A 15,588-nucleotide genomic window follows, 5' to 3' on the forward strand; every position below is an offset into this window, starting at 1 on the left:
TCCCCCTGTAATTATTCTACCAGTCGCCATGCCCTTCCAGTTATGGTGCTCGCTATAAGCCCTGTTCTGCCAGCGAGGTCGGCCACCTCTCTGGCAATGGTCCCCGATACTTCCCCATCTACTGGAGGAATTGGAAACTAAATATTGATATGTTACTGGCACTGTACTTGTAAGTCCTTCAGCCAAACATACCTGTCAAGTTTATACCATACACTTTTTTGTAGTCTTGTTTATTTCACATTTGCTTTGTTTATAGACTGATCTCAGAATGATTGGTTCTTGATTTTGTAATGTGGTGGCATCAAGTAATGAGGTTTATAGTTAAAGATGAATAATACAAGTGCAAGGTGAAAGGTAAGAAGGATCATTGTGCTCTCTGTCTGCTCAGAAGGATTGGTCAGAGCCTGAGGCAGAATTTCCATGAGAAAAGTGAGCATGTACCCTGATACCTCCTGAATGAATATGTGAGGTGCTTTAACCTCTGGCCTGGCCTGCTTGGTGGTGCTTGTCTTCATTTGAATAGATACAGTGTTCTGTTTACTTTTTGCACATTGTTGATGTCTTGCTTTTTATCAGAGACTGGACTCTGTCTCCATCTTCAAGTGAAAGTCTACTCACTTGGGCCCAGAGGATAGAGCTAGTCCATGTCTCCGGAGATAGGGGGAATAAGCCCTGTTGATTGTGCCAGAGTACGCTTTTATCTGAGGTTGGAGACAGAGTCCAGACTCTGAAACGTTTTTAAGTAAAAAGCAGGACAGTGGGCAGTGTCCAGAAAGTCAATAAGTGCAGTATTTTATTTGCTTCCAATTCATTGTAATGACCGTCTTTTGGGGGGGGGCACTCTGCTACAAGCCAGAAGGGTGTGGGTTCAATCCCCAATGAAGTCGTTGGATTCTCAATTGACTCTGATCCTTCCAGCTGCAGTATGGCTCCGTGGTCGAGTCAGCCATTAACAGAAATCTTCTTGGAGATAAAGGGTGACCTGCCAGCACGTAAGGCTGACAACCTCACCGCCATCTGTTTGCTGATTGTCTAGAAAATATGGGAGCCTTGACGTCTCACAGCCCTGTGCACCTCGATGGCCTGTTGCAGGGATAACATAACCCTTTTACCTGTCTTCTTGGGCATGATGCTCTGTAGTTAGGCAGAGGAACATGGTAGTCTACCCTAAAGATTGAGGCGGTAGGCTCCTCCGTAATGTTGGTATCTCACTGCCAGACTCTGTAGCAACACATGGAAAAGGCAGTAATCCTTACCATCACTGCCACAAGAACCTCAGGTCCTTTGTAATGGCATTTCTGCTTGCAGAGGGTTCACAATAGAGATAGGCGCAGCGTTCACGGTTCTGCTGGCCTCAAAGATTGGCATCCCCATCAGCACGACACACTGTAAAGTTGGTTCCGTTGTCTTTGTGGGCTGGGCCAGCTCATCCAAGCAAGGCGTTGACTGGAAGCTCTTCAGGTACCAAACACACTTCTCATCTGTATTTTGAGATGTTATTGGTTTATGTAATGAAGGCTATGGGGCCCACCCAGCCTCCTATCCATTGGGTACCTGTGTCATGAAGCTGACCACTTACCTCCATCTAGTGCTGAGGGTCAATAATGGTGGTGCTATACCTTCCCTTCCCCGCGTCTTCATGGCATAGTGCTTAACTAACTCCCTCCATCATCTTCAACTGCTGAGAAGGTATATATGAATAGAGCATCAAATGTAATGTGATCAGGCAGTAATGAATTGGGAAGAGTATGGGAGTTAGGGGCCATGTTCAGATTTGGGGCATTATCTTTTCATTCACTTGGAGGTGCTGAGGATAACAAAACTTTCAGCCACAGCACCCAGTTTAGATTTGAACCTGGACCTTCCGGATACAAAGAAGGAGGTTCTTGAAGTTCTGTGATCATTTGTGTGTCGGGCATACCGGAGGAGTAGAACTTATGCGCATGGCTTGCCTGAGAATGTCACATATGACTGTATTTCCCTGAAGTCCCGCTCTGCCAATTGATGACTCCAGGAATGATTGTGAGCAAGCCCTTTCAGATGCGTTCAGTGGTTCCAGCAGTGGCTCAGGGAGTGGGTGGGCTATTGGGAAGGCTGTCTGGCCATCCATATGTACACTGCTTTCAGCAGGTTTTACTCTTGCATCCAGGGCAGTCCCCCTGACAGGTTTTATTTGAACAAGCCTCACAGTTGATTTTGTTTTCCTGTAAGGAACATAATCTTCGCGTGGATGGTAACAGTGCCAATTGCTGCTGGACTCAGCGCACTGATGATGGTGATTCTGAAAGCTGTTGCACTCTAAACCAGCCTGTTGATGCCACGCAGTCTCAGTGAGAGATTGAAGCAAAGGTAACAAGCATCATCATGTTTCTTCATTCATCAAGCTAAGATGATAAAAATTAAGTTGAATACATGCATAAGCAGCAAACATAATAACTTGTTGGGTGGGGGGGAATGAAAACAGTACTGCCGTAACAGACTGACCGAGGTTTATATGCACTGTTTAAGTAAAGCTCAATTGTTGGGATAGTTTGATATTTGTTGGTGTTGATTAAAACAACATTCGTGATGTGTTTTCTGTTACTTCATCCAGCTGCTAGCCTGCCTGGTGTGTGTTCTATGTGAAATGAATGATAACTTCAGGTTTTGTTAGGAATTATATAATTTTTGTTTTATAAAAGGTGTTGAATGGGGAAAGTTCTGTGAAGAAATAAAATATTTTAAAGAAATTATTGCCTTTTTCTTTCTTTTTTTTTTCTTTGTAAAAAAAGACCTGCAAGTATGTTTCTTGATTTAATGAGCTTTTCTTAAGTGATAAGTTATTGGATCAGCACTTAGAGGCTTGTGATATAGCACTGTAACATGCTGCAATCTTAGAACAGGTGGTATAATGCTAATTTATAGTATTGTGCACAAGAACCGGTGAGCATTGTTTGGTTCATCTCGCCCGTCAGTAATCTTAAGAGCAGAGCTCACCAGATTTTTGATGTACACACGTCTGCCAACTCTTGGTGCCGCACTTGGGCTCAGTGAGGGCCTAGACTTGTATCATATTGTGAGCATTTTATTTCAAGTGTCTGGAACATGTTTCAGTAAAAATATATGCCATAATTTGTACTGTGTTGTGTTTTGAAATGCATGATGATCAGGAATGAAGAACTTTTTGAAAATGTGGTAGCCAAACATTATGGTCACCATGAAAGGGTGCATCAGAATTTTCTGTCACCTTGCTGTGACTCTCTCCTCCAATCAGAGTGCAAGATATCTCCCCCCTACTGCCATACTGTGTCCTAAGCACCTGCAGGACAGGTATAAGACATTGGCAAACTGAATTACAGAGAGGGTTTAATTGTTATCACTTCACAGTTTGTTGATCATAACGTCTGTGGATATGAGTCACAATTTCCTTTGTTTCATGTAACAGAGAGATTGTCAGAATTGTAAATTCCAAGTCCCAAATGCTCAGCAGGAAATTATTTGCCAGCTGAAAGGCGACCATATTTTTCAACCCCTGGCAGTGATGGATGAATCATATGCATTCAGAAAATATCATGACTGTACATTTATTTTGAATGTGTGTTTTATTTTTAAGGCTGCGGTCATGCATGATTTATTCTGGTAAGGTGAGCCATGTACTTTTCCTATGATTTCTGTAGTTTCAGTTTATATAATCTCAGTTTCTAAAGTGGGATACTAAATTCTTGCTCAGATGGGTTCCAAATTTAAAGTACAACTTGATGTATGTGCAGATTTGTCTGTGTCTGGTCTGAACATTTGAACTCTAGGGATGGCATCATCCTACGCTTGATTCAGTGCCCATGTTAATCTTTTGGGCTTTCTGCTGCTTCAGCCTCTAAGTCAGTCCTGTCACTTGGCTTTTCATGTCTCCACACAACCGTCTTAACAAAAATGCTGCCAGCTATTCACATGCCGTCATTGGTACAGAAATAAAGACAGGCGCCTGTCTCCTGAACGCACTGCTGATTTCATTGATTCAAGCAGTGCAGTGTGTTGTTGGTAACAAACTGAAGATGTCATTGCAGTCAGCAGTTTCCTCGCTGACACTGAAACCTTCATTTCAGTTAATATTTAGGTTGACCTAGGTTTGTTGCCTGGCTGCAGCACATGGATCTGTGCAGGGTCACATATCCTCATGACTTTCCATTTTGTTAGCCATCCGCTGGAGCCAGGATGATAGCTCAGCCATTTCAGTGATTGGGTTGCAGGCTGAATGACAAACGTTGAATTCCCAGCAGAGGCTACCATGTCCGCACCAGCTCTAGGGCCACCCATCTTCCTGGCTGACACTCATTTCTGTCGGGTGCCGAGGCTAAGGATACATGGGGCTATACCTCAGTACCCCATTTTTCTTCATGACATGCTTAATTCAAGGAAAACGTTTCTCCCATTTAGTCCTTATGCATTTGTTAATGCTACCAGTTGATTTAATGTTAAAAATGTTGTCAGTCTATCATGCATACAAGACTTTGTTAGGTTCAAATTATCTGGTGGATTTTTATTTCAAACATTGAAAACTGTAAGAAGTGCATATAGTGACAAAGCGTTACAAGCTGGAGATCCTTGCTGATGTTACGGAAGTGTGTGTTGATGCAGTAGGTGCATCTGACTAGAACTGTGAGAAGAGAATGTTTGCATTACTGTCTGCTCTGCTAGGGAACTGCCCTGACACCCTATGTCATGGGCAGCTGTGTGATCCTAACAAATAGGATGATCAAAAGTGGATTTTGCAAATGCTCCTGTGTTCTTTGGTGTTGAAAAGGTTGGTGTGAACAACACAGGACTGCAGGAAGTGAAACTTTACCATATTCAAGCAGCCGGGTGATATGTTATAGCCATTTTCATTCCCACTACAAATCTCTGTAAATGTTTTTGTGTAATGCCTCCCCAGCCGTATATGTGATGTACAGATATGCCTCATCTCTTACTGAAGGCATGTTTGTACTTTTGTTAATGAAACAGAAATGATCACTAGAATGTGCATTGTATGGCATGTAAGTTTTTTTGTAGATTTATTTTTAGTACATCTATAGCGCACAATGAAATTGTTTGCCCAGAATTTGTATTCCTATTAATTTTTAGTCATGTTTAATCATATTTATTGTAGCTCATGATTGCTTCCAAGTTTAAGTGGCTTGAAATTACACTGGCTGAAAATTTTTGCTGGCATGAAACTTGGTTACAACTGATGCTGAGTTGTTATGTGAGACTGGCCATGTACTGTGAAAGCCTGTTACAAAAATAGACAGTTTTACTCTCAGCAATCTATACAATGCACTGTAAAATAGGTTCATAAAGAGTGAATCATGTAGCACCTAAGGAGATGCCCACAATGCTTGCAGAATGTGTGCATGTGTCGGGGTCAGCTGTCAATGGCAACCTAACCTCAGAGCAAACACAGTTGCACTTAGCATGATACACAAACTGCTGCTGTCATTAGGTGTGCAGCAGAAAGTGCGATGTGATAGTGGCAACATCAGAAGAAACCATATGCATTTTGGACCAAGATTGCCTCCGAGTTTCCATTTAAAGTGTAGAAATGTGAGTGCTGTGGACCTAATAAAGAAGACATATGTATTGTGCTATCTTCCCTTGTCCCTTGCCATTACTTATGGTAGCCATGGCAATTTGAGTTCTCATCCAAACATTTTCTTTCTGATTACATGAAAATATTTTGAATTACTTGTATGTTATATTGTAGTGTGTTAGCAAAGAAAGTGATCATACCTTTTGCAAAGAATGCTTGCTTGTGACAGTAATGCGTAAGTCACATGCTGAGCAAACACGGTTGTTTGGTTTCTCTCTGTGTTCAGATGGATAAAACATGTTTTCTCTGTCGGTGAAATAAATGCAACTGTGAGCATGGCAGCCTGGGTGTGCTGCAGTTAAGCGAGATCTCATATCATTTGAAATGGTGCTTGTTTGAGAGAGAAATGTACAAGAAATGCATATATGCAGTGTTTCTTCCACGTGCCTGGGCACACAGTCATTAATTGCCATGAATTATATGCTGCCAGTTGTAACCAGGTTTCATGTTATATTCTTAAGTGGCTTTTCATTGGTACAAGTTTTAACAGTATTTTACATTACATATATATAATATATAGAGCAATATGAGGAAAAAATGGCACTCATAATGTTTAATGTACATGGTGCAATTGTGTCTGTATACATAGACCAGAGATCTCTATACTGCTTGTGCATCAGTGCAGTCATTACCTTGAAAACATTAGTTGCTCGTTATAAATGTTTGAATGGTAGTGCAGCAAAATAACCATATAGCAGCTCAGAAGAAGTAATGCAGATTCTCAACCCTAAGCACAGCGGTAACTGTGTGTACCGCCCATTTTGACACAACTGCATTTTGTCCACAGAGAGAGTATGTGTACATTCTGTATGATTCTCAGACTAAATAGCAATTACTTCCCTCACAAACTTTTAACCAGTTTGTTTTTGTAATGGAGACATTTTTCTGTGCAGTAGGAACAGAATTTTATATGTTCTTCATATGAACTTCAAAGGGTTCTGTGTTCGTGCCCAGGTATGTACTTTTTATACTGCTTTTCTGATTTTAACTGCATCATTTTCATGTTTCTTGTGTAGAATGGAACTGACACTAGAAGAAGTTCCCAGCTGCTCAATTTTGAATTTTGTTCCAAATTCTTCACAGTGAAGTCTTCTTGTCCTGTTCAGCCAGTGGACCTGTTAGCTCCAGCGTCTATTTCCAGGTTCTGTGCAGTCTTCCAGCAGTTCCCTCGTTGCAGAGTTGTCCTACTCCAGAGGTTTAGAGCAGTGTTTGGCCCCAGTAGGTTGCTCACCTCACCTTCACTGTCCAACGATGGGAGAACTGCTTCTTTAAGGGGTTCGGACAAGGCCTCATATTTATGACCCCGGGGAAGAGGGTGTTTTGGCTGTGCTCTAGCTCAGGGAGATAGTCACCTGCTTCTCACCATGGGTGCATGGGTTCAGTCCCAGGGCAGTTTTTGTGTTATTTCTGGTGGGCAGGCTAACACTTTGGTTTCCCGCACCAGTTACCATGCTACCAATGCTGCAGTCTGTCATCTGGGCCATTACAGTGGGCCAACTTGCAGCCTAAGTGCCAAGCACCCCAGTCTCATGCCACCATGAGAATGAAAATATGTCCCAGTATTTCAAAACCCCCAGAAACCAGACTGCCTGATGGTTGATGGGTCCTTACTCAGTTTCTCAGGACTACGCCACCATGTCTGACAGCCCCTCTTTGTCCACCACCCAAGGGGTACACACCCACGCTAAGGATTATAGTGGCCTGCGAGGGCATGACAGATAATCACTATGTGACTGTATGTTCAGTAAGAACATTTATGGGTCTGATTCAGAAATGTTCTGTATTTTGCCTCGTGTACCATGGAGGGAAGCAGAGGCACTTGTGTGGGATTGTGGCATGTGTTGCTGTCTTGAACAGTTCCACATTCAGTGGATGTAACAAGCATGTAATGGTGCCCTGCCTCCATAACCTGTCCTGGCTTTTAAAATTTGTAGCACTAAATAGGCAATGCAATTCTTGTACCCCCCCCCCTTTGTAGTGTGATGGTAAGGTGAAAGTGTGGTACAGGTTTGGAATGAATGTGTGATCTTATGTTACGTGTATGAGAGGTTACCATTAATGGGACAAAGTGTGATGCAAGAGGTATATGAGATTGCTTGTTATATGGATATTTTGGTGTATTACCTATTGGGCTGTCTGTGCTCAACTGTTTTGCTGTTTAGCAGTTAAGTGTTAACAAACCATACATGGTTTACTGGAGAGGTGATGTAGGAGCAAGTACTTAAAAGAATTTCTGGTTAGAACTGAAAACTCTTTGTTAGTGCTAATGAAAGTTTTTTTTAGAACAAGATGTTGAACTATTGGCCTTACAACTGTATCGTATGTACATGGCGAAATGTTTGCAACCTTGAAATCTCTATCAATTATTGTTACAGTATTTTAAATATGTCAGTTGGTCTCCCCATTCCCAGAATAAAATGTGGAAATAACATGTTATGCATCTTTGATTGTTTTATGCCTTTTCTGTGCTGTCCCCTCTGATAGAGCTCACTGTATATATATATATATATATATATAATGGCAACCAAATGCAGTCGTGTCTGTCTCCTTGGGCAGTCAGCTGTGTGAATATGGAGTTGGTGTACAGTGTTCTGGAAGCTGGCTGTTTCCATTATCAGGGTAGACACAGCCAATACAGCGGTACCTGTGTACCACAATACATGGCGTCACATACCAGAAGATCATAATCTTCATACGGATTGACCTGCGAACCTCAGCTGTCATGCAGTGGTATCTGTCCTCGCTGGGGTAGGAAGCCGGGCAGTCACAGGCACTGTGCTCCACACTCCCTGTCTCGTCACACTTGAGAAAACCTGACACCTACTGATTTGATGTAAACCTGCGATTCTAAGCCAAACAGATTGTTGCTGCTAGACTTGACTCTAATGGTGCAGAGAGCTTGTTTTATTAAGTGAACACTGTCAGTTGAGGCACTATGCTACAAGCAGGAAGGTCACGGGTTCAAGTCCCAATGAGGTCATTGAATTTTTTTTTCAATTGACTAATCCTTCCAGCCGCACTATGGCCCTGGGGTTGACTCAGCCTCTAACAGAAATGAGTACCAGGAATATTCTTGGGGGTAAAGAGCGGCCGGTGCATAGGGCTGACAACCTTGCCATCTGTGAGTCGACTGTCTAGAAAATATGGGAACCTCAACATCTCACAACCCTATGGGACTCCACAGCCTGTTACAGGGATACTTATACTTTTTACTGTCAGTTTTTCGGAGGTTGCTGCCAGTGCTTTGAGTGTGGGTATTCATGACTCCCTGCTTCCTTGGTACATATTTTGGTAGATACGGTGTAGTTGGTAGCTCCTGATCTGTAGGAATTCGAGAACGCACTTTTGGCATGATGCTGTTCACTGTCTGAAATGGCTGTCACTACAGTGAGACACCAGCATCGCTGTATTAATCCTTTTCCATCCTTTTTATTTCTAAGCTCAATTTGTACAAGTGGAATAACAGGTGAACTCAATGAAAATAACATGCACTCCTGCCATCTCTTTTTCCTGTATGGTAACTGCTAGAAGAGAAGCCAGCCACCATAAATGGCAAATGCAATTGTGATGTGCCCATACATCAGCAAAATGGTTGTAGAGATGGTGGACCGGCAGGGGAAGATTACCGGTGGAAGCCTTCCAACAGAGAACGAAGGAGTTGGACGACAAGAGAACTGAATTATAACCCGTAACCTTCCCTTCATCTGCCCAGCTTATTTCTGTCTTGGAAAGGATTTGTTCTTTCAGGATTTATGAGGAGTGCATAAAGTAGACAATTCAGCACTTTTAATGTGAGGAGTTCTGTTTTCTGGCGTATAATGTCATGTAGACAATTTTTGTCAGACTTCATGGCATCATCCAATCCCAGGAAGTAGTACTCTTAATGACCATCATTGTCATGACCTTGAATCCTGAATTTTCAATATAATTTGGATACCTCTCTGTCTTGTAAATGGATGTTGTATGTTGAAGAAACTGATTTATAGAGACATGGCAACCTGTTGTGGATGTATTTTGCTGCAGACCCTGCACTGTGTACTAATGTAGTTTATGTTTGAGTGCTTGCTTCCAGATGGGTTATTGATATATGTTTGAAATGCCTATGGCTTCTTGGCATTGTTTTGGATTGCACTGTAAGTAAATCTTGGGTAATTACAGAGAGTTTGACTTTTGACACCTAAAATTTGCCAATCTAAAAACTGTGTTGGAAATTTCAAAGGGAAATTGTTAAGGATAGAAGTTACTGAGAATACAGTTTCTGTGGATTTGTGACTTTTCTTTCTATGAAAGAAAAAAAAATAACCTCAGTAGAGTAACCTGTGGCATGCTTCAATAGCATCATCACACACACACACACACACACATACCCAGCAGGCCCAGCAGTATAACACGCAGTCACAGGAGTAAGACACAACACAAAGCACAATACACATGAAAGTAGGAAGAATACTCCGACGAGGAAGATAGGTGTGACTCGCGTACTGAAATACGACATAAGGATGACAAATCCTGAACAGTTTTAACATTTTTAATATTTAAAATTTAGCAATGTATATGACGAATATATATTTTAGTTATTTTAGTATAAAGACAACAGGGCATGCAATGCAGTAGTTCGACGTACATCGAAAAGCCCCTGAAGATGGCACTTTAGTGCCGAAACGTAGTGCAAGAGAGAAGAGTGAGGTGAATAAATGTATGCACTGTGAGACGGTCAGAATAAATCATGGTCATCACCAAGGTTTGAAGCTTTAGGTTTGTTCTGTTCTGTAGACCCTTCCAGAATAGCTTAGAGCACAGTGGATCTTATTCGCCCAGGTGTTGCGGTCCATTAACTGTCCTGGGATATGTTCAGGTTCCTACATGAATACAATTACGTTTAGTAGTCTCGCTTCTGATTTTATCCTTTGATGTGTATCCTGCCACAGCCCTAAGAAATTTCATCTCTGCTGTTCCTCATGTCTGTGGCCTCTGTTTTTTTTTTTTTTGGGGGTCAGTGTCCATGTTTCAGAACTGTACTCTAATGCAGGGGCAATCATAGTTTTTATAAAATTTAATCTCTGTTTTCCTTGCATGTCTTTCTTGTATTCAGTACTGTCCTTGTTGCCCCACATGTGGTTCAATTTACTTGGCTTTGTTTCCAGATCTCTTCTCAAAAACTGAAAAGGGGTGCACCCCCATGTGTTTTAAATGTTTACCCAGTAGGTGTATCATAACTTTTTATCTTAAATGACGTTTTCCTTTATTTTTCACTGTTGATACAGTTAAATTATATATTTATGAATAAAGAGTAAGTTTCATCAAGTACAATAATTCAATAAAAATAAAACCCTCACAAGGTTAGGCTGGTATGAGCCATCATCTGAAGGCACCCAACACTTCAAAGGGAATATTCACAAGTATGAGCTGCCAATTCTGCAGCTACTCAAGCAATTCCCAGCATTTTATGGAACCCGAAGGTTCATTACCATGTTCACAAGAGCCCTCCACTAGTCCCTATCCTGAACCAGATCAATCCACTCCATACCATCCCATCCTATCTCTCTCAGATCCATTTTAATATTGTCCACCCACCTATGCCTTGTTCTTCCCAGTGGTCTTTTTCCTTCTGGTTTTCCCACCAGTATCCTATATGCATTCATCGTCTCCTCCATTCAGGGTGTGCTAAAAAAGTGAATGCTGTTTATTTCAGTTGACACAACTTGTTTTAAAACTATTTTAGAGACAACATATGCATGTGATTACTTGTGAAGTATTTTCGTTTACATGTTGGTCGTCTTCTAGTGATGGGTGAAGCATGTGAAGGTTTTATTTCTCTTAAAAACTATTTCCCTTGATGGAACTTACTCATTATTCAAGGCTTCAAATAAAAATGATTATGTTCTATTGATCTCTACAGAGCTGTTTGTAGACTGTACACTTTCAGTAGCATCACCGAACTGACAGCAAGTAAAACCGCGGTGGGTTTAGAGTATTCTGCTCAAGGTTCTGTTCCCATTTCTGCACGATTATCTGTGTAAGTACAAAGAAGTGCAGGTGATAGTGGGCATGTCTTACCCCTATATTTATTTCCCCTGAAACCTTACCTTGCTTATTTTCCTTCCTTGTATGGGTTCCTGCATCATGGTGCTGACTCTGTACCTGTCCCAGCCGTGTGTGTCCCTGCTAATTGCTGGATAATGAAAATGAACCCATTTTGCTCTTCAGGTATCAGTCAGTGTTGTGTTATTCTTCAGGTATATAAATTCTGCAATCTACACACACAAGATGCTGAACTCACTGCAGTTTCAGTGACTCACCGATAACTTAAGTACGCAGCAGGTTTGTACATCTGTAATGCTGTATAGACTTGTATTTTGGAGGTGCTTGGTTTGAATCTCGTCTAGGATGTTGGCTATCTTGAGATTTGTTTGTGGCTTTGCGGACTCCTCCCAGGCAAGTGCTGCTGAGGTAGTACCTCGATTAGGATGTGACTGCTTCCTTCCAGGTCCTTTCCTGTCTATGTTCACAAGTTCTCCTCCAGTTGGATGCTATATGGTCACACGGAGTATGTCACTTCCGGTTCTTTACTACCAACTGTGCCATCTGCTGCTGCTCTTTGTAAGGACTGCGAACTTTGAATTATAAGAGTACTCATATATGAGTGATGCTCGTTCACATTTTGACACATCTGGGAAAGTTTTGGTGTGTGAGGGGGTGGGGGGAAGCAAAAGGCATGTCCAGTAAGACATCCTCACCAATATAAACAACAGATGAAATGGCCTGTCTGTTGTGTAAGTGCTGAATCCATTGTTCTTGTTTTGCATAGACCTTTGTTGATTTTTTCCTAAAATAAATATTTCCTGCTATTGGATTCATATTATGGTCCCTTCCTGGACTGTGAGGTGGTGCAGTCTGGTAGCTGGGAGAACAGACTGCCTGTCTCCATCTGCAGATTAGAACCCACACAAGACCTACTAATCTAGACTTGTATTTTGGAGGCGAGCAATTAAAATCTCGGCTGGGACACTAGGGCTATCCTGACAGAGTTTTCCTTCATTTTCCCCAGTTCTACCAAGCAAATTCTGGGGTAGTACCTGGATTAGACCATGACTGCTTCCTTCCAAATCCTTTTCAGTTCATGCTACGACTCACTGCTGCCTAGTGTAGATACAGGCAGCACCTCCCCACAGAGCATGAATCCTCACTGACGGTTTCCTTACAGCTGACTGTTGAGTTAAGTAGCAATTTGTGTTTCTGTACATGTTTTGCCCTGACACTGCAGTGTGTTTAGTGTTACTTGATGTGCATGCCTGTGTACCAAAAGTGTGCATATATGGTGTGCATTTTCTGTCTCACGTCTAGGCCGAAGTATGTCATCAGATCTGTTCACGACGAGGTGAAGGTGGACACACAGTGCAAGATCTGCTCTCTGTAGCCAGGAATGAGGTAAGCAGCAATGGCTGTGGCCACCTGGGATGTGGTACCAATATTTTGGGGGAACCTGTTGCATCCCAGAACACTGTACTCTTGATCTGCACCAGTGTGAGAACCTCAGAACTCTCGCATTGGCTGCTTGAAATTTAAGAGGCTTGTGTATTTGTGTTATTGTCCTGAATGTGGAACAGATTTCACACTTCTAGTTCGTGCTACACTACACTTCACTACATTCGGAACCACTGTGTCAGCAGGTGATAATTCTGTTAGCGCATGTGTTCGGTAAGTGAAGATTAGATAGATGTTTTATTGGTGGAATTATGTGGAGAATGATTTGTGAAATAAATATTTGCTCATTGTCAGGGATGCTATGCAGTCTAGATATCTGCAGTGGCTTTAAACAGCTCACACATTATCTGCAGTAAGGAGTTTATCTTAACGAATTGTTTGCAATATTTATGGAGATAATGTTTCACCTAATCCAACATTTTAAGTCTTTTTTTCCCCACTTAAGGCAGCCATTTGTACAGTGCACACTAAAAGTTTCGCATATAGTCATTAGCTTGCCCCATATTCTTAATTAGTTAAGCAACTTGCCATGAAGATGCATTGGGGATTGGAGGTACATAGCATTAGATGGAGGTGAGTTTTCACTCCATGCCCCATCCTGTTTGTTTACCCCTGAAAGAGACTCTGGTTACCGATTGGGTAGTAGGCTGTGCAGAGAAGAGGAAAATCCACGCCCCTGCTGGGAATCGAACCGTTGCTGAACCAGCAGAGTTGTTGGGCCTTGTATCATGTCATGTCTAGACACAACCAAAACGAGCAGTTAGTTCAGGCCTGTTTTACATTGTGGGACTGTCCTGTCACCTGATCACGTGTCGATGCTGCAACTGTTGACTGTCATGTGATAGCATGATTGATGAACTGGGAAATATGCGGAAGTAGGCATGACTTAATGAATGGAGGTATTGAGTCAGACCAAGAAAACCTTCAGTCACAATAGCTGGTGTCCTTGCCGAGACTTGAATCATAGAGTGATCCTGCGCAAATGCTGCTCGGTATTGCGTTTTCGAAGATAGAAGAACCATATTTATTTGTGGTTGTATTAGGCTGCAACAGAATTTGGACTTTTTATATGTGAGGAAGGGAAGTTGATATGATGGACCCAGTGCGTACATGAGAGGATAACGGATGTTATATAGGTAATTTGTGGGGATATGAATTGAGTTTAATTGCCGAAGAATATAATACTGTGATAGATCTTTTGTCGTAGAGGTGATGAACGTGATACTTTCAGTAGCCAGCCAGATGAAGAGTAATGAAGCGGCCGTGGTATATCATCAAGATGCTATCCCAGCATATTCCACGAGAGAGAGGATAACCAGTAAAACCCTCAGTCAAGGTAGTGGAGATCGGACCCGACCGTCACGCCGACATGCGCAATGTACGAGTATTGGTTCCAGCAGCAGAATAGTTTGATCCGTTTCTGTGGGTGCAGAAGCAGCGTGCCATAATGTAGAGATAAATATCTTAATTGAAAAACTATCAGAAATGAATGTACCAAAGCCCACAGCGTTACTTCAGAAAGCATCAGACTCGACTCTATTGACTTGACCAGAAGAGCTACACGTGGCTTGTCTCTGCACAAAAGCGTTAAACGAATGTGCTAAGTGTTAACAATTTGCAGACAACGTGGCTACACCGCGGATACAAGCCCAGATGAAGCTCTACCTAAACTAGGAAACTACCAGAGAGTTGAGTCGGTATCTCACTGACAGCGATCACAATTAGCTCGTGAAACATATACATTGTGCATATTCAAGAACAAGAGATCCCGAATAGAAAAATGGGCGGGCGATTAATATCAATAGCAAGAAGACTACGCCTGAAAAAATTCCTACACCTCGAAACCGAGTGGAAGCTATTAGGCAGAAGTGCACCAAACCTATGACAATTTGGTTGCATCCGAACCACAGGGATGGGAGCGGACACTGCGATATTCCTGCGGTTATGTACAGCTCCATTCTGGTCACGCATCGAATGCGGATTTTTTCGGTTTCATTCCCTAAGTAAAGGTCTGATGGATATGTGAGGACAGGCAAGAATGTTATGCTAGCAGAAGCAAAAATACCTCCAGTAACATCCCTAGGCAGCAGTTTTGCAACCAGAGCTCCGAGCAACTCTGATAATTGCGACAAATGGCAAGGGTTCTAGAGGACCTTGGGTCTACACTTGCTACCCAGACGTAGAACCGGTTGGCCAGTTGGTGGAAAAGGACGTCACACTTTTCGAATGTAGTTTTCCCTCTCAAACTCTGTTGGCTACGGGAAGCTTTTCCCACAAGGAGGGGGAAGAAGCCAAGGCAAGCCCCTCCGGCAGCAGCCGACTCAACGGAAAAGTGTAACCGGGAATTTGTGGGCTTCTCGTGTGTGACAGCACCAGGAGAAATTAGGCATCCGTATCGGACTACAAAGCTTGCGTAAGTGTTGGCCGCAGAGCAAACTAGAGATAATTAGTGCATCCCCAGTAGAATCAGTCTACATATGTTCCTACAGGAGAGATCT

General features: G+C 42.3%; 2 protein-coding genes across 4 annotated transcripts in view; both read left to right on the forward strand.

The window, feature by feature from the left end:
- LOC111865448 (sodium-dependent phosphate transporter 1-A) overlaps positions 1-8,036 on the forward strand; it is a 71,243-nt gene extending 63,207 nt beyond the window's left edge. For all 3 annotated transcript variants that reach the window (XM_023853493.1, XM_023853495.2, XM_023853494.2), the window contains exons 13-14: positions 1,309-1,461; positions 2,212-8,036. In XM_023853493.1, coding sequence (XP_023709261.1) covers positions 1,309-1,461; positions 2,212-2,302 — 244 coding nt within the window. In that variant the 3' untranslated portion in view covers positions 2,303-8,036. The remainder of the gene's footprint in view (positions 1-1,308; positions 1,462-2,211) is intronic.
- Positions 8,037-13,009: 4,973 nt separating this feature from the next.
- The window catches only part of LOC117282019 (sodium-dependent phosphate transporter 2-like), a 29,648-nt gene continuing 27,069 nt past the window's right edge, over positions 13,010-15,588 (forward strand). Inside the window, exon 1 of the mRNA XM_023853516.2 lies at positions 13,010-13,033. The gene's annotated coding sequence lies outside the window, so the exon portion shown is untranslated. The remainder of the gene's footprint in view (positions 13,034-15,588) is intronic.

This window comes from Cryptotermes secundus, unplaced genomic scaffold (assembly GCF_002891405.2).
Source record: "Cryptotermes secundus unplaced genomic scaffold, Csec_1.0 scaffold454, whole genome shotgun sequence".
NCBI lineage: Eukaryota > Metazoa > Arthropoda > Insecta > Blattodea > Kalotermitidae > Cryptotermes > Cryptotermes secundus.